This window comes from Sporisorium graminicola, chromosome SGRAM_1, assembly GCF_005498985.1.
Source record: "Sporisorium graminicola strain CBS 10092 chromosome SGRAM_1, whole genome shotgun sequence".
Classification (NCBI taxonomy): Eukaryota; Fungi; Basidiomycota; class Ustilaginomycetes; order Ustilaginales; family Ustilaginaceae; genus Sporisorium; species Sporisorium graminicola.
The window spans coordinates 1575742-1602250 of NC_043719.1; the positions used below are offsets into that span (position 1 = coordinate 1575742).

The window sequence follows — 26509 nt, forward strand, 5'->3', positions numbered from 1 at the left end:
AAAAGTAAAAAGGAAAAGCTGCCAAATTCACTCTTCTGCGCGTATTGTCTGTGCCGAGTCTGTGTGTTGGTCTCTCGTGGCTCTGCTCTGTCGCCCTGCCGTGGACCCCACGCTGGAAACGCAAGTTGCCAGCCAAGCCAAGCCGAAGCAATGTGACTAGTACCATTTCGGGGTTGCTCGCTTAGCCGTGCCTTGTCCGAGACCGACACCTTTTGTCGCTCCTGTCCCTCGTCGATATCGTTCGTCACTCATCACCGTCATCTCCACCAACACCTCCATCTCCATCACCATCACCATCACCATCTCCATCTCCATCTCCATCTCCATCTTCATCTTTAATCATTCGTCTCGCTCTCCCACCCTCTCCACCTTCCTTGGCTACGTAATTTCTGACCTCACACGCTCATTTCCTCCCCAGCCTCCAACCCGCCCGCTCGACCGTTCAACCCTCACACAAGTTCATCTTCGACAGCAGACCAGACTCTTCCCGTTTCGATTCTCCCGTAATAGCGAAACAGCCACGGTCCACCGAATCACGCTTGCTTTTCGGTGTGCTCTTGCCTGTGGCAGCCAATCTTTCCTGTCTTTCGTCACTCTTGGCCGGTCCAGTCCGTGACGCTCAGGAACCGTTCATAAGCCAACGCTCTTCACATACTCCTCCAAACTTTCGGTCAGCTCATCAACCCTCGCAGCCCCGTGCCGGTCATGGGTCTCCCTTCTCAATCCACGGGCTCCAGCCGCCAAAGGTCATATGCATATCCGCCACCGGCCAGAGGCGTCAGCAGACTCTGGGCGTGGATCCCCGACTCGTGGGCATGTCGCCTGTTCCTGCTCATCACGCTCGCAGAAGCATCCATCAACATTGCAATCGAGAGCGTGCTCTTTGCTCGCTACCAGTTTCACCGCAAGATGCATCCATCCCTCGACGACGAGTCCAAGTCGAGAGCGCTTCCCGTGTTCGTCATCGTCTTTTCCATCGCGCACATCTACCAATTCTTGCTCGCTGTCGACGCAGTGATCAACAGGAACACTATCTTGGTGATCGGCGCCATCATCTTCAACGCGTGCTTCCTGGTCTACTCACTCATTCAGATCTCAGAAATGCGCTCGGTTCTCGGTGACGGTGTCGCTGAAGGATCTTCCCAGACGGTGCCCGTGCAGGTGCTGACGGGTGCCATCCCCATCGTGATCGCCATTGCCGAACTCTCCTTCGTGGGTCTGGGCTGGAAGCTCTGGAAAGAGTTTGGATGGCAAATCTACAAAAAGATTGGCGCCGACCGCAGTCTCAAACGTTGCTACCTGCACTACCAGATCTACGTAGCTCTGCTCAAGTTTGACTTCTTCATCTTCATCGCCTACTGCATCCAGCTGGTTCTGGTGGTCAGGCAGATCGGTTCGGCAGAACGATGGATCACCATTATCTCGGCGCCCTTTTCGCTGCTCATCCTTCTGTTTGCGTGGTATTCGGTACGCAAGGAGCTCAAGTATGGCATGCTACTCTTCTTGGTCGGCTTGACGGGAGCCATGGTGTACTTTGTCTACAAGCTGTTCCGCATCTGGCAGCTCAAGGAAACATTATACAAGGAGGTGTACAAGAGTTTGACGGTATTCTCGACGCTCTCGATGCTGTTACTACTCATCACGGCGGTCATGACCATCCAGTGCATGCTCAACTTTGACCGAGGCCTCAAGCATGCCATCTCGCGTCCTCGCAAAGAACGCGCAGCCGCAGCAGCTGGCGCCGACAACGGCTACTTGGTTGGCTACGACGGCAAAGCGCTCACGCATCTGGGCGACGGCAGCACCAGCGTGCTCCACCTGCAACCGAGGCTGAGCTTAGACTAGATGTTTTTATCGCTGCTTGTGTCCTGTCGTCGTCGCTGTTCTGGAAGTGCCAAGCCTGCCGCGTTGTCGAGCAGTCGGTATTTGTCATGGGTCCATCGAGCTCTACACTGTATTTTTGTATTCGTTTCTCCCCTCTTTAGTTTTGTCTCTACACACTCTTTCGTTGGACAATCTTACTACTGTCGTTGATGATCGTGGTCGAGATTCGTTGGTGGGGTCGCGATGTAGACTGCGACTTGGGTCTTGGTGCTTGAGCGCGTTCGGCGGAGTGTTGCAGCACGGGGGCCAGCTACAGTATAAATCTCAGAAGCGCTTCTCACACATGAATCCGTCGCGCTGAGCCGGGAAGGCATACGCCTGCTGTCACGCTGCTGTCACTCCAAAGCCAAAAGGCAAAAGAAGCTCACGAGATGCGGCTAGGATTTTCAAATTACTTTGCTAAAATACCAAACTGCACAGAGTGAGAACCGTTCGCACAAGCGGAGCGGCGCGACTCATGCTGGTCTGTGTGAACGGCAACGAAGAGGGTCCACGCTTGAACCAAGACGAGTCGAGACAAGTCGAGCCAAGCAAGCAGCAAGCGTGTTTCGGCCATCTATCTCTTTTATGCTTTCGAGCCTTTGCATCCACGCTTTTGCAACCTTCCATCATTCTGGTGTATCAATCTCGGCCATCGACCCGCCTTTTCTCCTCACCCATCCTCATCCTGTCTCGACCGCTTCGGTGCTACCTTTTGCAGCTCCTTGCCTGGCCGGCACATCTCGTCGTCACCTCGGAAACCACGATACACCGCCTCTGCACGTCCACGTCGCCATTCATGCTCCTCTGATCTGTAGCCCGCACTCGCTAGGGCAGCGCGCTTGCGACATTCACGCTGCAAGCGTCTCTAACCTTGCTTCAATCAGATCAGCTGATCGGCAGAGCCAACACAGAGATATCCGTGCGTTTGGAGGTGCATCGCTCGGCGCTGGATTGACCATGGCGCAAGTTACGTCTTCCTCAATGCCTCAGGGTGAGCGCGAAACGTCCTTTCTCTCCTTTGACGACGTGCCCAACTCGCCTAATCCACCGCAGCTCAACGATACATACGCAGCGCGATCATCTTTGAACAAAGAAGGTCAACACCTCGATCCCGCTTCTCCCGAACGAGCACCAGTTCCGTCAGGCTCGAATCACACCTCTCCTTTTAAAGGGTCTCGCCTCTCGCGGCTTAGGCCGTCCAGTGCCAAGGATCTTGCCGCAGCAGCTTTTGCTGATGCCAGCGAGGCTTCCAATCGTTCCGAGTCGCTCCACTCGTCTCCTCCACGAGCTCCCGCCAAGCAACCCTCTTCCCGTGGTAGTCGTCTGGGTGCTCTCTTGGGCAGGTCGTTGCCGAACAACGCAGCTAATCACACCAGAACCACCTCGTCATCCACGAACCACACTGATGGCGCTTCTTCTAACGACTCGGGCTTCTTTGGAAGGCGCAACCGCTCAAAGCCTTTGACTGCGAATGAAGACATCGACGAAGCCGAGGATGCTGGGGCAAATGCGTCATCTTCTTCCAGTGCCGCCACACTCTCAACTACATACGCACGACCCGACGCCGTAAGATCTGCCAGTGCCATGGGTATGCTCGACTTCAAAGCAGATCCCGGCAGATCAGACGGCAACAGCCTGAACAGCGACTTCATGACCAGCAACGCTCGACCAGCAAGACCGTCGTCTCAATCCAATCTACTGGAATCTTTCGCTGCCTCTTCCAACAGAGATTCCACCCTCGGGCCTCCTACGCAACAGACCCGCGGAGGGCGACTGGGTCGTCTCGCGTACAAAAAGGACGACTCGATAGCATTCATCGCCCAATCCCGCAATGCTTCGCAACGAATGGCACCAAATACACGCAATAGCAGCTTGCCAGAATCAGAACATCAGCAGCATCATTCCAACGGGTCCTCTCAACCCTTGTCGTATAGCGCCACTCGCGGCCTTGGCATCGAGGATGTGGAACCGTACAGCGCTTCAAGCTGGAGTCGTCACCATGAAGGGGCAGAGCACGCCAGCGGAACAGAGACGAGTGTGGGGATTGCTTCAACTCGAGCCGAGTCTCGAGCCACTGCAACCTCCAGTAACACATCGTCGCGAGCGCCTTCAGTGGCCGGCACGCACGCAGCTAACTATCACAACCGCTTCAGCCGGCAGCTTTCGCAAGAGCTCGCAGGCGACCCTTCTCAGGCTTCAGAGCCTCGAGCCACACCATCGTACCCCGAGGCATCGCTAGCTATGGCAGAGGTATCGCGCACCTCGTACGAAAGGAGCACCAACTCACCTCGTGGCACCTTGTCCGATGCCGCGATTGCCGCCCTCGGCGCCATGCCAGGCGCATCAGCCGGCTCGCTTCTCAACGCCAACGGCGCTCCCTTTAGCAGCAAAAACATCCTCACCATCGCCCTTCAAAAAGCGCAGAATGCTGTGCAGCTCGACAGTGCTAACAATGTGCCCGAGGCCATCGCCGCTTACAAGCAGGCAGTACGCTTGCTCGAGGAGGTCATGGAACGCATCGCACCTCGCAACGGCAAGCGCTCGCGCCCGAGCAGAGAGGAAGAGCGAAGACGACTCAGAGTTATTCACGACACGTATGCCGATCGTATCCGTCTGCTCTCGATGATCTATTCGCCAGATCTGGACACCAACGACGAAAGCGGCGAGACAAGCTTCGGCAGCAATCAGCCACGGACATCCGCCAAAGCAGACTGGCTGGACCGCGTGCGCGATGACAGTCAGGAGGATCCGACACCGAGGATGAACGACGAGTATCTTGACCCCAACGTGCTGCAGCGCTCGCCTAGAGACGATTCTCAGAGCTTCCTATCCATGACGCCTGTGGGCACGGTATTTCAAGCGACCTCGCCTCAGCCGGCTGCTGAAACTTCGCGATCGTCAACGTCGCAGCATCCGTTCCCCAAATCACCGCCGATGCCGAACGCGCCGCTGTCACCGCTATCGCCTGCCTTGAACACGTCCCCTCGTCGGCGCGTCCGCGAGCACGCACGGCCGAGCTCGAGAGAGTCGCGTGGGAGTCGCGTCTCCATGTCCCTCTCGATCGCCGACGAGCAAGAAGCGCAAGATTATCGTCTCCCGCCTCCGGTGATTGCGGAAGAAACACCGCGCGTCTCGGTTGAAGTATCCACACCTCATGCCCCGGAGAAGACAAGACTCCCCTCGCCAGCAAAGCAAAGTCTACGCGACGGAGTGAAACAGGCACGTGAGGTGGATGGGCTTGCGCAACAGCACAGCAGGTCCGACTCGGATAGCTCGCACAGGAGCTCTGCCACCGCATCGCGTCTCAAACCGACGTCCACTTTGCCGCTTCGCACGCTTGGCTTGGAAGAAGAGGTGCGTACGCCGGCGACACCCTACTTTGACGCTCTTGCCGAAGGTCGTGCTTCGCAGGAACGCGCTTCGGATGGCCTGAGCGCTACTGACGCAAAAGCGCGCCAACCCAAGCTTTCTTTGACTTCAACATCGACAGCCAAAGCGAGTTCGGGTCCTGAGGCTTCTGTGGCCGAACGTACTTTAGAAAGGCCAGCCAAGATGGGGTTGGCGCAGCGTGCTCGCGCTCTCAGCTTCAAGGGGCCTTTGCTGCGTCAGAAGGCGTCGATGCCGTCCCTGGGTGATCGCAAGAGGGATGATGCTAGTGGAGCTAATGGTGCATCTGTACCCGCTGTACCGCTCTACCGACCTGTCTCCGCTGAGTCGGCCGCTGTCGACCCGTCGCTGGTCTCGGCGGCAGGGACACGCACCGACCACCCTACGCCTTGGGACATGGAGACGAGCTCGAATATCACCGTGCGCCCTGCCGTGAGCCGTCCGCGCGCATCAACAGCTTCGGCGCTAGTCAGCGCGTCCACTTCCGCGGGCACAATCAGCCAGCGTCGCAAGACGTCCCAGGCCGGGGAGAAGGCTGTTCAGGGACTGTCTGGAGAGCTAGAAGAGCTAGGATGGATGGAAGATAGCAGTCGTGGCAGTTCGAGCATCGGAGTGATGGGCAGGCCGCGGTCGACGTCGCAGCAGGGGATGCGGAGGCCGTCGATTCCTGCGGCATTTCTATCGGCCATTGCCGGTGCTTCTGGTGGTGTGCTTTCCGGAAGCGGGACTCCAAATGGTGAGCATTTGCCGCCGCCCGTGCCGGACCTTGCGAGGACGCTGTCTGCGCTCGATCTGAAGAAGTCGAGCGATGCACACGGGGTTGGCAAGACTGGTGGTGCGGATACGAGTCTTGCTACGGCTGAGGGGGATTTGTCTATCTCGACGCTGGCTATGCCGTTGCCTCGACCGGCGCTGGATGAGTTCAGTGCGGAGGATTCTCGCTATAGTGTTGCTGCAGAGAACACGTTCCTCATCACCGACATTTTCCCGTCCGGTCTGCCGTCCCTCGCCGCAGGTGCACCGTCGTACGCCTCGACGACCTTGGCCGCCACCCCGCTGTCATCGTCCCTCCCCGCACCACCGGCACACCAGCTGCTGCGACCCTTCTACGTGATGGAGCAGCTTCGGCTCTCGATTGTCTCGGGGGCACAGGTGACGGAGCGGCTGTACCTGTCCCGCAGCGTGTGGCGGCAGGCGGGGGTGAAGTTGGCGTCAGTCGACACGAAGGTTCGGGCAATCGAGGCGTTGGTGGGTGGGCTGGAGGCTGTGGAGCGTGGGGGGGAGGCGCTGTTAATGCCGTTGGGGAGTGGCGGTGGGTTGGAGACGTCGAATGCGAGCCGGTTCGTAAGGTGTTTGGATGAGTGGGAGGTGTTGCTGGTGGAGGTGCAGGCGAGTTTGAGTCGGAAGTTGGCGGTTGTTGAGGGCGGGTTGGGTAGGGACGGTGCGGGCGGGGTGGCGAAGAACAAGGCGTTTGGCGGGTTGGGGAGCCGCTTTACGAGGGGCTTGGATCGCATGGCGGCGGGAGTCGGGCAGACGAAAGCGCTCGACTCGGTATCCATCTCGGGATACGTCGAGGCGCTCCAGCGGCTGTTCAAGAGGTCCGGCGTGCTCGCGACGCATCTCAGGTGGATCCTGGCTGCCGATGGATCGATCCCTGCTTCCAGTGTACACGCTGCACAAGCGCTGACGGCGCACGGCGCCCCGTTGGTCTCGCCTACGGGTGTAGGCACGGTGTTTGCGGACCGCACGGCGTACTATGCTCTGCCGGCGGCGTTGCGGGCGGGCTTGCTGCAACGCTTGAAAAAGTCGTCCGAGTTTATGGGCAGGATCGTGCTGACGTTTGTCATGCAAGATATCGGCGTCTTGGTCGAGAGGAGTGTTAAGAAGGGCAGCGGATTTTTCGAGTAAGCGCACGTCTTCTGGGATAGCAACGCTCTCCTTCCCCGCGATGTCGTTTGCTGATGGGACTCAGGGCCCCGACGCGCCTGTCCCCAGCGCTATCTCTTTCCGTATGCACCACCAGTTGCCGCCGCACGCTCCGTCCAGCCTAGCCGGCCCAACGCTTCGCAACGCGGAACCAGCTGGCGCACAGCACACACACTGTAATCGGTCGCACTCGCAGCGGCGCCAAAGTCATATCAAAATCGTATATCATTTCCAAGCCAATCGTAGGAGAAGCGAAAAGACATTTCCATCACGTTTCGACAAATGTTTGAAACGGTGAACAAGTCATGGACCAGCTCGAGAAAAGCGATCACATGGCTAAAAAGAAGAGGAGCAAGAGGAGGGGATAGGAGAGGGGAGGGAAAAGCAGCTCGAGTTCGAGGCTCGGGGTATGAAGGTGAAGAGCAACGTCAAGAAAGGCTACAGCTGAGAGCAGGCGGGAGACGAGGGAATATGAAACAAATTAGAAGCGGAGGACGAGGGGCTGATTAAAGGCGCGTGTCGGAGGTGGTCGAAAGAGCTAAAGAAGAGCAAATCAGGCGAGAGCTGCGGTCTTCCACCATTAGTAGTCGTCGCTTCGGCCAGTGCAGCACGAGATGATGTACGGCACAATCGAGAGGGCAACAGCAACAAAGGCAGCCCAAGTGAGCCAGAGCGCGTCTCCATAGTGCACCACAATGCCGTACTGGGCGTTGTTGACAGAGTCCTTGGTCTTGACGTAGATGGCGGTCAAGAGGGCGGCGCCGACACCCAAGCAGAGAGCGGAAAGCAGAGCGATAAAGGCAGCGCCGAGGAAGGCGAAGCGGTGCGAGAGCAAGCCAGCGACCCAGGCGATGAAAGCCAAGCAGGAGCCGATGAAAATGAGGTACATGGCGGGCTTGGAGTAGTCGCGGAGGTACTTGGAATTTGTGAACGTGCCGCGGGGCAGGAAGTTCTGCAGCTCCTGGCGCGAGCCTTCGGGAGCATCAGCAAGAATGGCCTCGACGGGCTGGAACTCGAATCCAAAGTGACGCTTGGTACAGGCTCGCTGGCCGCCGGACTCTTCACCGGCGCAGTAGTTGTACAGACCCCACTGGTAGTCGTTCTTGATACCGTTGCCGACACCAACGGGCGAGGATTGGCTGTTGGCGTACAGGTTGTTGATGGAGTTTCCAGAGCGCGAGAGGGCATCGCCGAGACCCGAGGTATCGACCGAGACGTAGCGGATGTTGCGCGTTACAATGTTGTTGCTCAACTGACCGATGTTTGCGAAGACGGCAAGCACGACGGCGGCAAAAGTGAGGAACTCGCCTACGTGGATGCAAAAACGACCGAAAGATGCCCAGCAGTAGCGCACGTTGCCGCGAAGACCGCGTATAGGTGTGGAAGTCATTTCGTGGTTGCGGTTTCGAGGTGACAGAATCGTCAAGGACAGCGCAGGAAGCAGCGGTGATAAGAAGAAGGGCAAGGGAAACAGAGGAAGAGATGTGGGTCAGCATGATTCTTCTTCGTCCAGGACTTTTATACCGAGTAGAAGACGAGATGCGTTTGGCGGTGTGTGCGTGCTTCAGGATAGTAACGCGGTCGCAGGGTTGAAAACAGGTGCATCCATTACCCTCGACCCTGCATCCTTTGACCGCCTCCTATTCCGAGCTTGGCATCTGCTATGCGAGCGAGAACAGCAAGCTGCAAGACACGCCTGAAAGCTACAGAGAGTGGGCAGGCGGGTTTCTGGTTCCCGCACCTCACACTCTGCGCTGCTCGGGTGCCATTATCAAGACAATGTGCATCCGCATGCCTATTCGCAGAGCCTCCGATTCCACCCTGATGCACCGACGCTGCTGTAGCACGGCTCGCTTCGCTTCGGGTTTTCATGGTGACACTTACCGAGTCCAACGCAAAGACCTCTGAACACCATGTTGGGCTGAGGATTATGAGAAGACTAGAGGGGTATATCCAGCTGTGAAGAGTTGGCGGTGGGTATGAATCCGCTTGAAATCCTAGATGGAATCGCGCTGGAGATGGTGATGGGGATGACGATGCCTCCGTGCAAGGTAGGGCGGAAGGAAGGATGGATGGTGCTGTAGGGATGGTGAAAGGGAGTGTCGACGTGATTCAGAAAGAGTCGAGAGATTTTTATTGGAAAGCGGAGAAGAGAGAGAAAGAGAACAAAAGACGGACGAGCCAGAACGAGTCTCGATTCGGGCAATGACGACGAACTCATTGACGCGGAACGCTGCAATCGAGTGCAGGAGGGGCAGCTGAAGCAGCCACGGGCAGAGCTGGCATTAGAGACAGACAAAGCGGCGCTTGAATTGAGCGAGCTGACACAGGCGAGCGACACGAGGAGGGCAATAGGATCGGACTCATCCAAACTGTCACCTCAAGAGGTTATCGGCGTCTCTCCACCTTTTTTTGAAGGTCTCAAGGTGACGTTGCAAACGGCACGGCAGCCGCGAGAGAGTGCAGCTCCAACCGAAAGGGCGAAAGAGCTAAAAAAAACCCCCCAAGCTGTGACTGATGATCTACACTGAAAATCTGCAATAGAACTCGCAGGCGGAAATCAAGCGTGACTCTCTGCAGGCGCACGATTGGCACCTTGGGCTTGGCTATGATTCAGATTCGCAGCAGGGCAGAAGAGCACATAGACACAGTCGCAAGCAGCGATGACGGCACCAGACGAGTGACTGGACCTTTGGCTGGACCTTTGGCAGAGGCAAGCTAGCAGAGGCAGAAGAAGCCAAGAGGCAACAAGAGGGCGGCAGCGGAGTTTCGATGAGCCATGGCTGGAAGAGAGGGGGAGAGAGAGAGCGCGACGTTGTCGGAGAACCAAGACACGGCTGGATGGCTGCAACTAGATTGAATGTCCCAAAGCGGCTTGAACGAGCATGCAGCAAGAAGCACAACACCAACAACCAGGCTTGGGGCGGACGGCGATGATGCTCAATGATGCTGTTGATCCACCGCTTGTACGCAAGCGACCTGACTTTGACAGGCACGCATAGGATCGGTTTCACATCACATCTGCTTGGCCTGGCTTCTCTCCAACTCTTGGGCAGAGAAGCCAGCCATTCCTCGCTCGCATTCATTCAAAAGACCAGTTTCGGATGCATGACGAAAATCCAAAGAATACAGTATGATGGCGGCAATTCGGCTCCAATTCAAAAGTCAAAATCGAAATCAAAGGCCAGATGCAATCGAAAAAAAAGAACAAATTAGTGCCCCTCCACGATGACGCTTTCCAACAGACGGGTCGAGAACCAAAAGTCCAAAAGCCACAGATTGCAACTCGACTGCAGCACGAGTTTGAGCAGTAGATCGGCGCTCAACGTCAAAATGATTTCAAACACTTGGCGCGCTACCGAGTTGCACAACCTGAAGGCGTCGGCTGAATTGCTTCGACAGCCCACCGCGGCTCAAAGCCAATGACTATCTACTGTACTGTACTGTACTGTACTGTATTTCTCTCTTCCGAACCTGTCCTAGCGAGTAAGTGAGTGCGTGACTGGATCGGCATGGTCACCTCATTGACCAAGGCGAGGCCAACTGGGCGCATTCAATGCAGAGCAGTCCTAAATTTGGAACTCCCATTCAACTAGCCATCTGTCACCGTTCACCATCCTGCTCGCCGCTGTAATATCAATAGGCTCCAGAGAATACTGCACAGCACCGCGTGCTAAGACACAGCCACGTCCCCGGGGTCACCATGCATAGGCCCACCGCTGACTAAAGATGGTGTTCGACTGTGGGACAACAAATGTGCATGCTATCGGTACTGTGCATCGAGACAGAGCGAGCTAATCGAGTCGAGTCGAAGGCCGACTTCGAGACCATACACAGTCAGAATGTCACGACGTCATCCTCTCCACGCTGATCTTGAGCGGTCAGACAAGCAGGGTCCGATCTTTCACTTGCCTGAGTCCTGAACTTGCTTCTCCGCACCTTCGAATGCGCTCGCTTCGGCTTTGACGATCTTCAGTCCGAGTGTTCTTCGCATCGTGTCCTGCCGAATCGTTTGCTCGACCAAAACGGTGACTGCACACCAAATCTGGGGTTGCTTGGGTCATCTTCCCTCTCGCTATCATTGCAAAGTGTGCCTCGCCGCTTCGATGAAAAGGCGCTGCGGCAACAGGGGGGCGCAGATCCTGTTGCTGCCAGGCACCCTTTGGTGTCGTCATCTTGCAGACCGCAGCTCGTTCACTTCAGCAGTGAGCTTCTCTCGGTCTAACAAACTTAGACGAACAACACAAAAAAAAACTTGTTGGCTCTGCCCGATCGATTTCAATTCTGGCCTCCGCGAAGAACGTGGGCTTTCAGGATGCAGCAGGCCTTTTTGAACTGCAAACGTCTTCACTGTCCTCTGCTCTGCATGTCTTGCGTTCTCTTTACCTTTCGGACTTCATCAGTCGACGCTAAAGCACAGACCTCGACGTGTGCTGCTTGAGGGTACTAGACGGATAGACAGTGTTGCTTCCAACCTTGATACGGGAAAAGCTCAGTCCGTCCGTCCGTCCGTCCGTCCGTCAGTCGGCCAGGAATTGCAATTTCAGTTTGGGCCTGTTCTGGCTGGCTGCCGACCAGAGACGACGGCGGGACTATTTACTCTGACCGAACACGGCACGCGCGTGCAGAAACAACGGCATCGAGAGACAAACTTGCCAAAAAAAGAAGGGTTTTTATAATCATTTTCGCTTCCGCCTTCTTCGCCCCTTCGTCGTCCCTGATCGCACCAATCCACCATCTTGCAGCGACAAGTCTTCCTTCCATACGCAGATTTATCCGATAGTCGGTCATACAGACAGACTCGGTTGGGAAGTCGGTTCTGCCATAGAGTCGACAGACCATTCTTTCCCGGTCCGAACCTAGCTTCACCAAGACGCCAACTTCGACCATCCTCTGTGCGTTGCGATCTTGTTGTAGCCACCATGTCGTCGCCCCAGCACTACTACGGCTCCCTCTTGAGCGGACGGGCAGTCTCTCCCCCGCCTGAAACTCGACCACCTCTGGACAGCGACCGCACCAACTCCTCTGGCGACCACCAGCTCCAGCAAGATCTTGACGCGGCTAGACAGATGAGCAAGGCACGCGGCGGTCAGGACCCCAGCCCGCCCAGAGCCAGCTTCTCCGATGACCAGGCTGAGCCCTACTTTCACGAAGGTCTGAACAGAATCCCAGCCGCTGTGCCTGTGCGTGCTCCAGCGCCACCCTCTTCTGCCGCTGCAGCTCGCTTCTACCAGCACAACCGCAACGGCTCCAACACCAGCCTGGACAGTCAACACCACTTTATCGACCATCGTCACCAGGTCCACTCGCTCAGCAATGTCCACTCTCCTTCCGCCCTTCGCGGACGCTCGGCCCTTTCGCGCACGCCCATGCGCAGCCCCAACACTTACTTCCCTTCTAGTAGAAACAAGGAACACTCGCTTCTGGATGATGACGACCAGGACGACATCGACGGTGACGCTTCCCACGTTTCTCAAGGTGCGCCTCATCTTCGCCGCCCTAGTCATCAATCTCACTCTTCCTCTCCGCCCAACGATCATCACGATGACGACGCCACCAACGTGCCCACTCGATTCCGACGTGACTCCACTGCCGAGGATGATGTCTGCTTCCCCATGCATGACACGCACCCCTCCGAGGAACGTCACCCGGAACACTTGCACGACGACGTCCGTGATGCCTACACTTCCCGTCCCGACCACGGTCAGATCCCACTAGGATATCCTTTCACTTTTGATCTTGGTGCACTCGAAGACTTTGCCTCGGAGGAGCGTGACCGCATTGGCATGTCGTCTTCCTGGAATGCGGCTGGATCACCGGGTCAGGGCCTTCGCCAGCGCAACACCGCTGCGCAGAAGGGTTCCGGTGCTGGCTATGGTGTTTCGCCCGACAGCGACGACGCCACTTTCTACAGTCGCCGCCCGCGCAAGCTTAGCACCTCGGCAGGTGCCTTTGGCAGCAGCAAGTACCAACGTAAGCTTGCTCTCTTCGAAGGAGGAGGAAGCGCGCCCCCGCCCGTGGCTGGTCAAGCTGCCTCCGCTAGTATCCTGGGCGGCGGCAGTGCTCTCACCCCTGGTGACGGCAAGCGTTCGATGGACGTAAACACTCCTCTCTTGGACAACGACACGCTTCCTTCGTACCACGGCGCAAACGGAGGCACTCGTCTGCACTCGTCCCAGTCGCACATCGGCATTGGCGGCCCCACGACACCTGGTGCCAATGGTCTTGGGCGTGCACGATCCACGACGGGTGCTCTTAGCAACCGCGGCGAAAAGCCGTACCGCTTTACTTTTTACTCGAACGCTTTGCCATCGACCATCCATGCGCGCCATCTCTCGGAGCTCCCAGCCGAGGGTCAGACGTTTGAGGAGCTGTTCAGCGGTCACAATAAGAGTGCAGACCACTCGCCTCCCACCGAGGGTAGCCAGAGTCGTAACGCCAGCCGCGCACACACCATCAATGCGACCACTGCACGCATGGCATCGCTCGGACAGACATTTGGCCGGATGGAAGGCAATACTGCGCCGCCTACAGGATCCAACACTCCCGTGCCAGGCGGCGAGGATGCAGCTAGGGCCATGAGCGGCCTCAGCGCCAGCCGTGCCAAGGCGCTTCCGGGCGGTGGCATTCGTATGGAGCCCGATCCGGAGGCAAATACGTGGTGGCTCGACGTGCTCTCGCCCACGGACCAAGAGATGAAGTTGCTCAGCCGCGTGTTTGGCATCCATCCACTTACCACGGAAGATATTCTTATGGAGGAGACGCGCGAAAAGATCGAGCTTTTCCGCAACTACTACCTCGTCTGTTTCCGCTCGTTCGACCAGGATCCGTACAGCCCAACGTATCTCGAGCCGCTCAACATGTACATCATCGTGTTCCGCGAGGGCACGCTGTCGTTCCACTTCCGCGGCACGCCGCATCCGCAAAACGTGCGTCGGCGCATCAAGCAGCTCAAGGACTACATCAACGTTACATCGGACTGGATTTCGTATGCGCTTATCGACGACATCACCGATGCTTTTGGCCCGCTGATCCAGAGCATCGAGTATGAGGTCGACTCGATCGACGAACTTGTGCTGATCCTCAAGGAGGCCGAGCAGTCGGACATGCTCAGGCGCATCGGTACATGCAGGAAGAAGGTCATGGGTCTGCTGCGCTTGATGGGCAACAAGGCGGATGTTGTCAAGGGACTCGCCAAGCGTTGCAACGAGAACTGGTCGGTCGCACCCAAATCCGACATCGGCTTGTACCTCTCGGACATCCAAGACCATCTGATCACCATGACGCAGAACTTGAACCACTACGAAAAGATTCTCTCCAGGTCGCACTCGAACTACCTCGCCCAGATCTCGATCGAGATGACCGACGCCAACAACCAGATCAACGACGTGCTCTCCAAGCTCACCGCGCTCGGTACCGTCATTGTGCCGATGAACGTCATCACGGGATTGTGGGGGATGAACGTCAATGTTCCGGGCCAGGGCGTGGACAACTTGAGGTGGTTCGCAGGCATCTGTTCAGTCATGGTGGTGATTGCGGTTTCGGGCTACATTGCTGCGACGAGGTATCTGGAGCGTTCGCATTAGGCGACGTTGGGGTTCGTTCACGGTTGGTCCGAGGTTGTATGTTTGTTTGTTTTCAATGTCATTGCAGGTCTTTCAGTTGGGCAGGCTTTTATGGGTTTGCATTAACTGTCGTGTGAGGGAGAGCGAGGTTCATTGCTGAGCGATGCGTTTTCGATCCGGTTCGTCGTCGAGCTCGTAGGGTCGCCAACGGACTCTGACTGCATCGCCAGTCTGCAGATGCCCATACACGCCTTCTCGCACACTGGCTCGACTGAGCGGGAGAGGAATGGCGTACATGCCGAAACACGGACCGGCTCTTCCGGTGCCCCCTTGGACGCCGGCGGATTTCTTGACCCTCATGCGACTGCGATTGAGCAGCTTGAGCGGGACACTTGGATCGCGTTCGGCTGTGATCGGATCCACGGCGGTGAGCAGACATCGTTGACAGCGCGCGACGAGTTGCAGCATGGCTTTGGATTCGTTGGGATCCGCAGGGGCATCGAGGGGTGCGTGGGAAAGGATCCAGATGCGCTCCCATGAGTCTTCGCCGAATGCGCTCAGGGTGGTGGTGCTGCTACCCTTGACGACGATATTGGGGCGGAAGCGTGCGATGGAGAGCGCGGTGGGGTCGGACCATTTGAGTGGATCGATACCCGTGATGGCACGTCCGCCTCGACCGTCGCCGCCGTTCCCCGCTTTCACCGCTGCGAGCAGCTGCGAGCGGACATAATCAAGCGATTCCTGAGAGGCGACGAGAAGGGGGTATTCGTCTTGAAACTCGATCCCGCGTCTGCGCTGGAGCTCGGCTAGATCGTTTCCCGACCATGAGGGTGAGTCGGAGGGCGGTTTGAAGATCGGAAACGCATTGCGGGCCGTGCTGGATGTGGTGTCAAAGTGGATGAGAAGCACAGGGTAGCCGAGGAACTCGCTGATCCACTCGCTGGGGCTTAACTTGCGCGTGCCTCCGTCCGGCAGCTCTGCGACTCTGCCGTCTGCGTAGTCGCCCCACATCTCGACGCTGGGAACCTGCTTCCATGCTTTCAACGCGGAGGGTGTCGGTCGAAGCGGTGTGACAGTCTCGCCGAGCGTGCGAGCTTTCTCCTCTCTCTGTCCTGCCTCGGTCAAGCGCAGTGTTAGGGCGTTGGCGCGTTCGTCGATGACCGGCTGGATGAGCGTCAGTCGAGGCTCCTCCCGCAAGCTGATTTTTTCCAGCTTTCCATCCTTTGCGGTGCGGATGACCATCCATCGCCGATCCAGATCGAACCCCTGCTCTGTGAGATCGACTGCAGACACCGAAACCCCCGCACACGACTTGATGGGGTAGATGAAGAGCTCTGCGATCTCGCCGACCGTTTCATCCTCCGCACCTGGTTCAGAGGGCGGGGAGACAGCACCAAAGGTTCCGCTGGGCTTGGACGAGGACGAGGTGGGGTACAGGAACTGTCGCAACACGCCGATGGTGATGATGAGGACAAAGACGTAGAGCTGGGCGGTGATGCGGCTAGAAGAGGTGGCTTCGCGCCATCGTTGTTGCAGCGATTCCGAGGGGTCGAAGAATGGGATCTTTGCCGGCATCGCGGTAAGGGGTAGCCAGAGGCAAAGCGATCCGGAAGAAAGCAGATGCTCGTCCTATCGAGAGTCGAAAGCCTTGTTTGAGAACGAATTAAGGTTGTCTGGTGGCAAGCAGCGCAATGGTGACAAACACTCTTTTTTTTTTGGTTCTCGACAGCCGAGAGAGGGTTCAAGTCGATTGGCCCAAGCGCTGCTGCACCCTACGAGCTGCGAGCTGCGAGCTGCGGGACAGGTGCGGCTTTAGGCGTCTTTTTCCCCGCACTTTTTTCTTGACGGTGACGGCTAGCCTTGGTTGCCGAATGCTTGCGCGTATCTACCGCACTGTATGTACTGTATAAGAGCCTCGTTCCCCGCATTGGTTGCTGCCATCGTTCCATCTGCCACCACACAAACTTATCCCCACAAGCAAGTTTCACACCATGGCATCGTCTCACCCGCAAGTCCAAATCCACCGTCAGTCAATCGAGAACAGGGACGAGTTCTGGCTCAAGGCTGCCCGCGCTATTCACTGGCACAAGCCTCCTACTGTCGCCTATGGTCGCAGCAGCAACCCCAACGCTGGCTATCTCGACCCTCAGGGTCACACCTGGTTCCCCGACGCCCAGCTCAACACGTGCTACAATGCCCTCGACTGCCACGTCTACGCACCTGCCAATCCCTCTGCCGCACCTGTTACCGTCTCGCCCGACACCCCGCACCTCGCACTCTCCCCCACAGCCCACAGAGTTGCCTTCCACAACGTCTCGCCTCTTTCGTTCCAAACACAACAGTCTCGCTCTGTGACCTACTACGAGCTGCTCCAGCAGGTGCAGATCGTCGCGGGAATTTTGAGGCACAAAGGCGTGCGCAAGGGAGATGCAGTGGTGATCTACATGCCGATGGTGATCGAGACATCGATTGCGATGCTGGCGTGTGCTCGGATTGGCGCGGTGCACTCGGTTGTGTTCGGTGGGTTTGCACCCAAGGAGCTGGCCAAGAGGATCCAGGATTCAGGCTGCAAGATGGTCATCGCTGCCAGCTGCGGCTTGGAGCCAAAGGGCCCGGTCGACTACAAACCGCTGGTCGACGAAGCACTCAAAGTGTCGGAGCACAAGCCCGAATCAGGACTGCTCTTCCTCCGAAGACACACGATCAAGGGCCACACACCAGCGCAGTGTGCAAGCGACGGCGGCAACGGTCCAGCTGGCCTGCCCGAGTGGGACTGGGAAATCGAGAGCAAGCTCACTGCAGACAAGGCCGGCGGCAGATCGCCCTGCTGGGAATGCGTGCCCGTTGCGAGTGAAGACCCGATCTACACGATCTACACCAGCGGCACCACTGGCGCACCTAAGGGTGTTTGCCGCCTCTCAGGAGGCCACATCGTCCAGTTGCGCTACTCGATCGAACACATGTTCGGTATGAAACCCCACGACGTCATGTTCTGCGCCTCGGACCTGGGCTGGGTTGTGGGACACTCGTACATCCACTACGGCCCGCTCCTCCTCGGTGCCACTTCGATCATCTTCGAGGGGAAGCCGATCATCCCGGACGCAGGCATTTGGTGGAGGATCTGTTCGCAGTACAGGGTGACGCAGATGTTTTGTGCTCCCACAGCGCTGCGCGCGATTGTGGGGCAGGATGCGGATGCGAAGCTCATGCGTGCGCCCGGAGTGGATCTGAGGAGCCTCAGGACACTGTTCCTGGCTGGTGAGAGGAGCGAGCCGCAGATCGTGGCAAAGTTCGAGAGGCTGTTGAAGGAGTTGGCTGCACCTGGCGCTCAGACGAACGACAACTTTTGGTCGAGCGAGTCCGGGTCGCCTATCACGGGCTTGATGATGTCGTCGGCATTCGGGCCACTGCCGGCACGCCCTGGTAGCGCTGGCCTGCCTATGCCAGGCATGGACGTCCGCATCGTCGATGACAATGGGCGGGAACTGCCCCGTGGTCAGATGGGCAACCTGGTTCTAGCGACTCCTTTGGCACCCTCGTTCCTCGGCGGTCTATGGCGCAACCCGGACCGCTTCTTCTCGTCCTACTTTTCCACCTTCGCGTCCAAGGGCGGCTGGTTCGAAACCGGCGACCAGGGCGTCATCGACCCAGACGGCTACGTCTCCGTCCTCGCGCGCAGCGACGACATCATCAACGTCTCGGCCCACCGCCTCGGCACAGGCCTCATCGAGCAAGTCGTCACTTCCCACCCGGACGTGATCGAATGCGCCGTCGTAGGCGCGCCGGACAAACTCAAGGGCCAATCACCCTTCGCCATCGTTGTCGCGCACAGCAGGGTGGCGGCTGCAACGGGGGCCGAGTCGCACAACTCGGCGCAGAGCGAGTCGGCTAAGCAGATGCTCAAGAGCATCAATGAGCACGTGAGGAAGGAAATGGGTCCGATTGCACAGCTGAGCGGGCTGATCGAGGCGCAGAAGCTACCCAAGACCCGGAGCGGCAAGACGCTGAGGCGGAGCCTGAGGCAGGCTGTGGAGAATGCTGCTGCCGGTAAGAGGAGTGAGTATCAATGCTTGGGAGATCTGTAGCCTGCGGCGAAGAGTGAGACGAAGCTGACTTTTTCGTGCTGCAATTGCCTTTGCTTCGACGCCGTTTACAGATGCACCTGTCGAGTAAGTATCTTTTTCCTCCTGAAGCGTTCGGTTGCTGTGAGGCCATTCATTGCCTGCCGTTTGATTGCCGGAAGCTGCGCGTTTTTACGTTGCCGATGCGGGTTGCGCAATTTTCCTTTTCCCCGCAAGCGGATATTGCACTGGTACAGCGCACGGCCTTCGTGTGTTTTGGTCTTCTGAATCATCCCGTCTTGCTCACCATCATCTTGCTCGATTTTCTTCAACAACAGCTTCCCTCCGACCATCGAAGACAAGGACGTTATCGACACCGTACGCACAGCCATCGAGCAGTACTTTGACGCTCTCGATCGACCCGCCACCACAGACTCGACCTCGAGCTCGACCTCGACTTCGACTTCGACCTCTTCCACTGTCAACACACCCTTGCCAACCAACGTCAAATCCAGCATGAAGGCCCTCCAGCTCGAGCGCCCCGAAGGCGAACCCAAGAAAGGTCAGCGCAACATTGCCGCCGTGCGCGAGGTGCCCACGCCCAAACCCACGTCGGACCAGGTGCTGGTCAAGATCCTTGCCGCCGGCTTCAACCGTCGAGACGAGTGGTCTATGGTCAACGCCTATCCTGGGCTGGTCTACAAGAACGCCACGATGGGCTGCGATGGTGCTGGTACAGTGGTGGCGCCCAGCGGATTCCAGATTGCCAACGAGCATCCGGACAAGGTGGTGCTGCTGACGCCCACGCGCGGTTGGGACTCGGACAAGGACGGTCCCGAAGCCGAACTTCCTGGTCTGAGCGATGAGCAGCGCACCAACGGGCTTGGCGGGAAAGGGTTTGGTATCCTTGGCGCCACCAAGCCCACTAACGGCGTGGGGACGTTCGCCGAGTATGTTGCTGTCGAAAAAAACCAGATCGTCGCTGCCCCCAAGCACCTCACGCCAGAACAAGCCGCCACGCTCCCCTGCGCTGCCGTCACCGCCTACCGGGCGCTCTTCACCAAGGCCCAGGTGCGCAAAGGCCAAAACCTGCTCCTCACGGGCGTCGGTGGAGGAGTGGCAATGCTCGCCCTCCAAATGGCCGTCGCCGCGGGCGCCAATGTCTACGTCACCGGTGGATCGGCTGACAAGATCGCCCGCGCCATCAAACTCGGCGCCAAAGCCGGCACTGAGTACAAAGACGCCTCCTGGCCCTCCAAGATCGCGCACCTGCTCCCCACATCCCGCCCCTACCTCGACTGCGTCGTCGACAGTGCCGGCGGCGAGATCGCCGTGCAAGCCCAGAAGGCCGGGCTGAAAGCAGGCGGCAAGGTGGTCATCTTCGGCATGACCGCCGCACCCAAGTTGACGTTCACCATGCGCGAGGTGCTCAAGAACATCGAGGTGCTCGGCTCCACCATGGGCAGCGCCCGCGAGTTCGAGGAGAGCATCAGGTTCATCGAGAGGCACCGCATCGTGCCTGTGGTCGACACGGTGCTCGACGGCCTCGACAACGCCCAGCGCGGGTTCGAGCTGCTCGCCCAGGCCGACAAACGCTCCGGTGGAAAGGTGGTCGTCAAGGTCGCACAGTTGGATGCCAACAAGAGCAAGCTGTAGAAAGAGCCCAGTCTCACTCACTTCGTAGCAGCCTGGCTTGTGTTCTGGCTCTTGAATGGTATGAAATGATACAAATACAAATACATTGATGGTGCTGTCTGCAGATTTGCCGAAGTCTTGAGTGCTCTTCACTTGTTCCCCGTCGAAGAAGGGTTCGGGGGAGGACCCATGGACCCGGGCAAGTTCGCCTTCGCACCGGGCAGCAGCGAAAACTGACCCTGCTTGAACCACTTGGCATGCTCCTCTTCCCCGCCTCTTGCGTCCTTGCCCTTACTCGGATCGACCAGCTCGATCCCCTGTACAGGCGTAAACGACAACGACGACGCCGTGCCGTCCAACCCTCCCGACCCGCGACCCAGCACCGAACTCGTGCCTCCGACCCCACTCGCTCCCCTCAACGCCGCCAACCTGTTCTTGTTCGCCTTACTGATTTTGCCCTTCGATCTGTCCTCCGCCGTCTGCGCGCGCATCTTGCCTGACGATGAGCTGTGGATCATTCCGAGCCCGACCGACTCGTCGTAGCCGAACGCTTCCTCTTCCTGCTTGCCGAACTCGAGCCTGTTCTGCATCTTTCGCAGCTCGGTCATGCCGTTGCGCTCCTTGGCTTTGCGCGCCTTGCGGCCGCCGCGGCGCTTCTTGCCGCCTCCCTCCTTGGGGATAGGCAGCACCTTGTCGAGCTTCTGCGGTGGCGGCTCGAGCAGCTTTTCGATCTTCTTGGACAGTTCGTCGTGCAGTTTCGAGCCGTACGAGCCGTCGCGACTGGTAGACTTGCCTGCATCCATGCGAGCAGCGAGCAGCGCTTTGGCCGAGACCATGCGGACGGCTTGTCGCTTGTAGTCGTCAGGGGTATTGGCGATGAGGTCGCTTTGCATGATGAAGCCCGAGGATCCAGCCGAGCCGCCGTGGGCGGAAGAGAGGCCAATCGAGTGCTTCTTGGCCGCGCCGAGAAGGTGCACGTTGCAGGCTGGGATCTTGGAGAGGCCTTCCAACCCTCCGGCGACACCGAGCAGCTTGGTCGCGGTACGTGTGCCGACGACCGCTGACAAGTTGGGCGCCACGAATGACATCCTGGACTCGACATAGGCGAGGATGCGCGTGCGTACCGATTCCAGCTCAAACACCATTTCGAGCGCCTCCTGTACAGCGTGCCATTCCGAAGGCGCCAACGGGTGACCCGTGGTTGTGGAGGCAGTCATACTGATCACCACCACCGTGCCATGTGGCAAGATCCCCTCGAGCGAAGAGGTAGGAATCGTGTCATCGTTGCCTATCGCTTTGACTGCTTGAATAAAATCCAATGGATTGGGAATCAGTGTTTCGAGCTCCGGGAAACGCGGTGAGTAGTGGTCGCGGATAAACTTGTGCACCACCATCACTTCGTTGTCAACGTCAACGGCAATGTTGTTCGCTTTGACAATGAGGTGGTATTCGGGCGAGTCTTCGAGGACGCCTGCGAGATCGGGTTCAGGAAGTGCCATGTAGTGGTCGATCTGTTTCAGAACCTCGTGGACTGCGCTGCCGCTGCTGAGGAGTGATGCGACGCTGCGGACGCTGGTGGTGTTGGTCAGATCGAGCTCGTCGACTTCTGCTTGGTCTCTCTCGGCTGCGGGTTGCACAGCGTTTCGACCGAGTGGTACGCCATTCGCATTGGCTCGTTCTGCCGTCGTCGACGATGATGAACCTGCTGCAGTCGCGTCCGCCATCAAGTCATCTTCGTCTTTGTCGTCGTCGCTTCCATCTTCGAGATCGTCCAGGTCTGCATCGTCTATGTGAGCTCTCTTCGTATCTGGTCCATCACCATTATCCGGATGGAGTCGCTTGCGGCTTTCAATGCTGTCTCCATTCGTAGCCAGATGCGCCTCGTCGTGCTCCTGAGCACCAATCTCCTGCTCGTCATCCGAGCCAAAGTCGGCGAGCAAGTCGTCTGCAAAGCTAGCCATCCTTTCGTCAGATGTCGATGCGAGCGCTTCACAAGGTTTGCGCGGTGGTGGTGGCTGGAGTCGAAAGAAGCAAGGCAAGGTCCATCCACAGATCAAGAAAAGCTCAAACTGCAATCCGCGGGCAAATTCATGCCACAGCACACGGCGTCTTGCGAATCTCGGCCGGAATTCCAAGGCGATGTGGAGAAGAGAAAGCAAAGCTTCTGGCCGAGACCCGAGGAGCTTGCCCAAAAACTCAGCCACAGCTGTCACCCACCTCACGTCCCCTCTTCTACGCTCACTCTTGCACCTCACATCATTGTCACTCTTTCAGCGTCAGCAGGGTCAGAGAAGCCGTGTTCGGCTTCGCAAGCATCATGGCCCAACTACCGCCGTACCTGGTGCGGATTGTCGCATCGATGCTGACGCAGGCGCTCACACGTAAACTGGCTAACTCGCCACTGTTCTTCCGCGTCGTCGACCGCATGATCCACGAGATCGACCACATGCCACATCGAGTACAAGGACGGCAAGTGCCTCCGTATCAACCACCATTGGGTATGCGAGAGAGCGAATGGGATCAGGACCACGGAGAACCGCACAATGAGCCATCGCCCTTCCCGGTGTCTGCCAAAGGCAAGCAAGCCGGAAGCGCAACAGCAGAGGGAGATTCAAATAGACCGCCAACGAGCTTTGAAGAGGCGCAAAGACAAAGAGCCAGAATGTCGTATCAACAGTCACAGAGGTTGGCGCAACGCGACCGAGCGAGAGCGCAGGCGCAGCAACAGACAGTCAAGGATGACTCGGTGTCGAAAGAGCTCAAGGAGTTGCAGGATAAGCTGCGTGAACTACGGAACAGCAAGCCGTCGGGATCCTCATAGAGATCCAAAGATAGCCTCACTCTTAGAGAGGTGCGCCTTCGCAGATGTCACTGCAATGTGGCATGTCTGCTTGCATTATATACCCTCGGTGTGGTCTTGATCTTGATCACAGCCGCCATTGTAACATCATCTTCAGTCAAGCAAAACCGAATTACAATAGTACCAACTCATAGACTTGTGCAGCTTTTCTCAGTCCCGTTCTCTTTCGCCTTGTAGAGCAGGCTTCCGTCTGCTGTGGCGGTGGCAGCGTCGTGGGAGGTCCTGCCTGGTAGCTGTCTCATGTTTAGGGTCATTTATGATGTTAGACCTGCATATGTGTCAGAAGTCATTGCCATTTCATGTTCGCGTTGAAGGAAACGCGACTCTTCCAAGGAGACGGAGAAGGATGTAATTTACACGACACGCGTTTGGACGCGTTCGGAGTCATTTACACGACGAGCAGTGTTTTGGGCGGGAGGTAGAAATTTGAAAGGCTTTCGAGCGAGAGAGAGAGAAGTGGAAAGCACAGCGCGAGCCTCTTCCTCGAGGAAGAGGCGCATGAGCAGTGTCTGCCAGACTACGAAGGTGTGTGTGCATTGAAGAGAAAGCGCGCGCACAACGAGCAAATCGCAATCAACACTTCTCTTTCTCTCTCTGTCGCGCCCTTTTCGACCCTGGAATGCCACATCGACGCAGCTAACGCAGCTATCCTTCGCATACACACATCGACTATCCTCGTCGTTTCCTCACCTTCCCTCGCCTTTCACCTCGATACTACCTCACCCTTACTTTCAAGATACTGGATCATAGATAGATTACTGCTTCATCCTCCTCCCTCGCATCTATCTTCACATCGCATTGAAGGAAAGCACGTACACTCTTGCCGCCAAAAGCTACACACACAGAGGAAAGGATGTCGTCCTCTTCCGCAATGCCATCCTCGCCTCTGGGCAGGATCGGTGGCCAGAACCGTAGTGGCGATCAGGACCGCCTTGACCCCCTCGCTCTCGGCAGGTCGAACAACACAAGCGGCGTAGGCGCCAGCGCACACCGAGCTTTCACTCCGGGCACCTCCGACGCTGGCTCGCTCAACCTCGAACGCCAGTTGCGAGGGCAATACGAAGATGACGCCAGCACTGTCAACGGCGACCAATCGCGACCCATGGATGAGGACGCCACCCCTCGTCGCCCTCGCCCGCGTGCTGCTGTCGACACCCAAGATATCCCACCCGTCGTCGACGAAGTCGGTGAGCGTGTGCGCGAAGGTTTCGCACAGTTCCTTGAGAGCTTTGTCGACCAGCCCTTGTCTGGCTCCCCCGACCCCGACGGTGAAAAGGTGCAGGACCCCCTCTACATCGACCAGATTTATGCGCTGCGAGACTACAATCGCACCACCCTCTTCGTCGATTTCAGCCATATTCTCCGCCACGATGAGGTCCTGGCGCGGGCCATCAGCGACCAGTACTACCGTTTCGTACCCTACCTGCGCCGTGCACTTCTCGACCTCGTCAACACGTACGTGCCCAATTACCTCTACCTCAATGCCCACGTTGCAGCAACCGCATCATCCGGCCTTATTCACAGAGACTTTTCCGTCTCGTTCTACAACCTTGGTCTAGTCTCGGGCATCCGCGACCTGCGCACCGACCGCGTCGGAAAGCTCGTCTCAATCAGCGGTACCGTCACACGAACAAGTGAAGTCAGGCCAGAGCTTCTCTACGGCGCCTTCACCTGCACGGCGTGCTCGAGTACCGTGCGTGATGTCGAGCAGCAGTTCAAGTATACCGAGCCCGTCATGTGCAGGAACCCCGTCTGCCAGAACAGGCGAGAGTGGCAGCTCAATGTGGATCAGAGTCGATTCTGCGACTGGCAAAAGGTGCGCATCCAGGAAAACGCAAACGAGATCCCAACGGGAAGCATGCCGCGCAGTCTCGATGTCATCTTGCGATCCGAGATCGTCGAGCGCGCCAAGGCCGGTGACAAGTGCGTGTTCACAGGCACTTTCATCGTCGTACCGGACGTATCGCAGCTCGGCGTGCCCGGTGTCAATGCGCAGATCCAGCGAGAGGCGCAAGGTGGCCGACCCGCTGAGGGTGTAAACGCCCAGGGTGTCTCTGGTCTCAAGAGTCTCGGTGTGCGCGATTTGACGTACAAGACTGCCTTCCTCGCATGCATGGTGCAGAGCGCCGATGCGAGGGGAGGCAACGACATTCGTGCCGATTTCACAGATGACAACGAGGACCCGGAAACGCTCATGGACTCACTCACCGAGGCCGAAAGGGACGAGCTTGAGGCCATGGTCATGTCCGAGGACATCTACAGCCGTCTCGTCCAGTCGATCGCCCCCACCGTCTACGGCCACGACATCGTCAAGAAGGGCATTCTGCTTCAGCTAATGGGCGGCGTGCACAAGTCGACAAAGGAAGGAATGCGTCTTCGTGGCGATATCAACATCTGCATCGTCGGTGATCCGTCCACCAGTAAATCGCAGTTTCTCAAGTACGTTTGTGGTTTCATGCCCCGCGCCGTCTACACGTCCGGCAAAGCTTCCACCGCTGCTGGTCTCACGGCGGCTGTGGTCAAGGACGAAGAGACGGGCGAGTTTACAATCGAAGCCGGAGCGCTCATGCTCGCCGACAACGGTATCTGCGCCATCGACGAGTTCGACAAGATGGACTTGGCCGACCAAGTGGCGATTCACGAGACCATGGAACAGCAGACCATCAGTATCGCTAAGGCTGGTATCCAGGCGACGCTCAATGCGCGCACGTCGATCCTCGCTGCTGCTAACCCGGTAGGCGGACGCTACAACCGAAAGCAGACGCTGCGAGCCAACGTGGCCATGTCGGCGCCCATCATGTCGCGTTTCGATCTGTTCTTCGTAGTGCTCGACGAGTGCAACGAGTCGGTCGATATGAACATTGCACAGCACATTGTCAATGTGCATCGATTCCGCGACGCCGCCATCGACCCGGAGTTCAGCACCGAGGCGATCCAGAGGTACATCCGCTACGCGCGCACGTTCCAACCCAAGCTGACGCCCGAAGCGAGCGACGTGTTGGTGGACAAGTACCGTCAGCTGCGCCAGGACGATTCGGGCCCGGGCAAGAACTCGTACCGCATCACGGTGCGACAGTTGGAGTCGATGATCCGTCTGAGCGAGGCCATCGCCCGTGCTAACTGCCGCCACGAGATCACGCCTGCGTTTGTGCGTGAGGCGTACTCGCTCCTGCGCCAGTCGATCATCCACGTCGAGAAGGACGATATCG

The 26509-nt window shown here is 57.8% G+C and overlaps 8 protein-coding genes across 8 annotated transcripts; 5 read left to right on the plus strand and 3 right to left on the minus strand.

The window, feature by feature from the left end:
- Positions 1-705: 705 nt before the first annotated feature.
- Positions 706-1845, plus strand: EX895_000584 (uncharacterized protein; the record flags this gene model as incomplete). The annotated part of the gene is made up of 1 exon (XM_029881185.1): positions 706-1845. The coding sequence occupies one exon, from the start codon at positions 706-708 to the stop codon at positions 1843-1845; it is 1140 nt and encodes a 379-aa protein (XP_029742571.1).
- Positions 1846-2823: 978 nt separating this feature from the next.
- EX895_000585 (uncharacterized protein) lies at positions 2824-7161 on the plus strand (the record flags this gene model as incomplete). The annotated part of the gene is made up of 1 exon (XM_029881186.1): positions 2824-7161. The coding sequence occupies one exon, from the start codon at positions 2824-2826 to the stop codon at positions 7159-7161; it is 4338 nt and encodes a 1445-aa protein (XP_029742572.1).
- A 598-nt stretch (positions 7162-7759) lies between these two features.
- Positions 7760-9094, minus strand: EX895_000586 (uncharacterized protein; the record flags this gene model as incomplete). Its single annotated transcript, XM_029881187.1, has 2 exons — positions 7760-8487; positions 9064-9094. 2 exons carry the CDS (start codon positions 9092-9094, stop codon positions 7760-7762), a joined length of 759 nt encoding a protein of 252 aa, XP_029742573.1.
- Positions 9095-12101: 3007 nt separating this feature from the next.
- Positions 12102-14765, plus strand: EX895_000587 (uncharacterized protein; the record flags this gene model as incomplete). Its single annotated transcript, XM_029881188.1, has 1 exon — positions 12102-14765. The coding sequence occupies one exon, from the start codon at positions 12102-12104 to the stop codon at positions 14763-14765; it is 2664 nt and encodes an 887-aa protein (XP_029742574.1).
- Positions 14766-14894: 129 nt separating this feature from the next.
- EX895_000588 (uncharacterized protein) lies at positions 14895-16319 on the minus strand (the record flags this gene model as incomplete). Its single annotated transcript, XM_029881189.1, has 1 exon — positions 14895-16319. The coding sequence occupies one exon, from the start codon at positions 16317-16319 to the stop codon at positions 14895-14897; it is 1425 nt and encodes a 474-aa protein (XP_029742575.1).
- A 416-nt stretch (positions 16320-16735) lies between these two features.
- Positions 16736-20461, plus strand: EX895_000589 (uncharacterized protein; the record flags this gene model as incomplete). Its single annotated transcript, XM_029881190.1, has 3 exons — positions 16736-18800; positions 18901-18913; positions 19144-20461. 3 exons carry the CDS (start codon positions 16736-16738, stop codon positions 20459-20461), a joined length of 3396 nt encoding a protein of 1131 aa, XP_029742576.1.
- A 128-nt stretch (positions 20462-20589) lies between these two features.
- EX895_000590 (uncharacterized protein) lies at positions 20590-22401 on the minus strand (the record flags this gene model as incomplete). Its single annotated transcript, XM_029881191.1, has 1 exon — positions 20590-22401. One exon carries the CDS (start codon positions 22399-22401, stop codon positions 20590-20592), a length of 1812 nt encoding a protein of 603 aa, XP_029742577.1.
- Positions 22402-22757: 356 nt separating this feature from the next.
- On the plus strand, positions 22758-23261 carry EX895_000591 (uncharacterized protein; the record flags this gene model as incomplete). The annotated part of the gene is made up of 1 exon (XM_029881192.1): positions 22758-23261. The coding sequence occupies one exon, from the start codon at positions 22758-22760 to the stop codon at positions 23259-23261; it is 504 nt and encodes a 167-aa protein (XP_029742578.1).
- Between the last annotated feature and the right edge of the window lie 3248 nt (positions 23262-26509).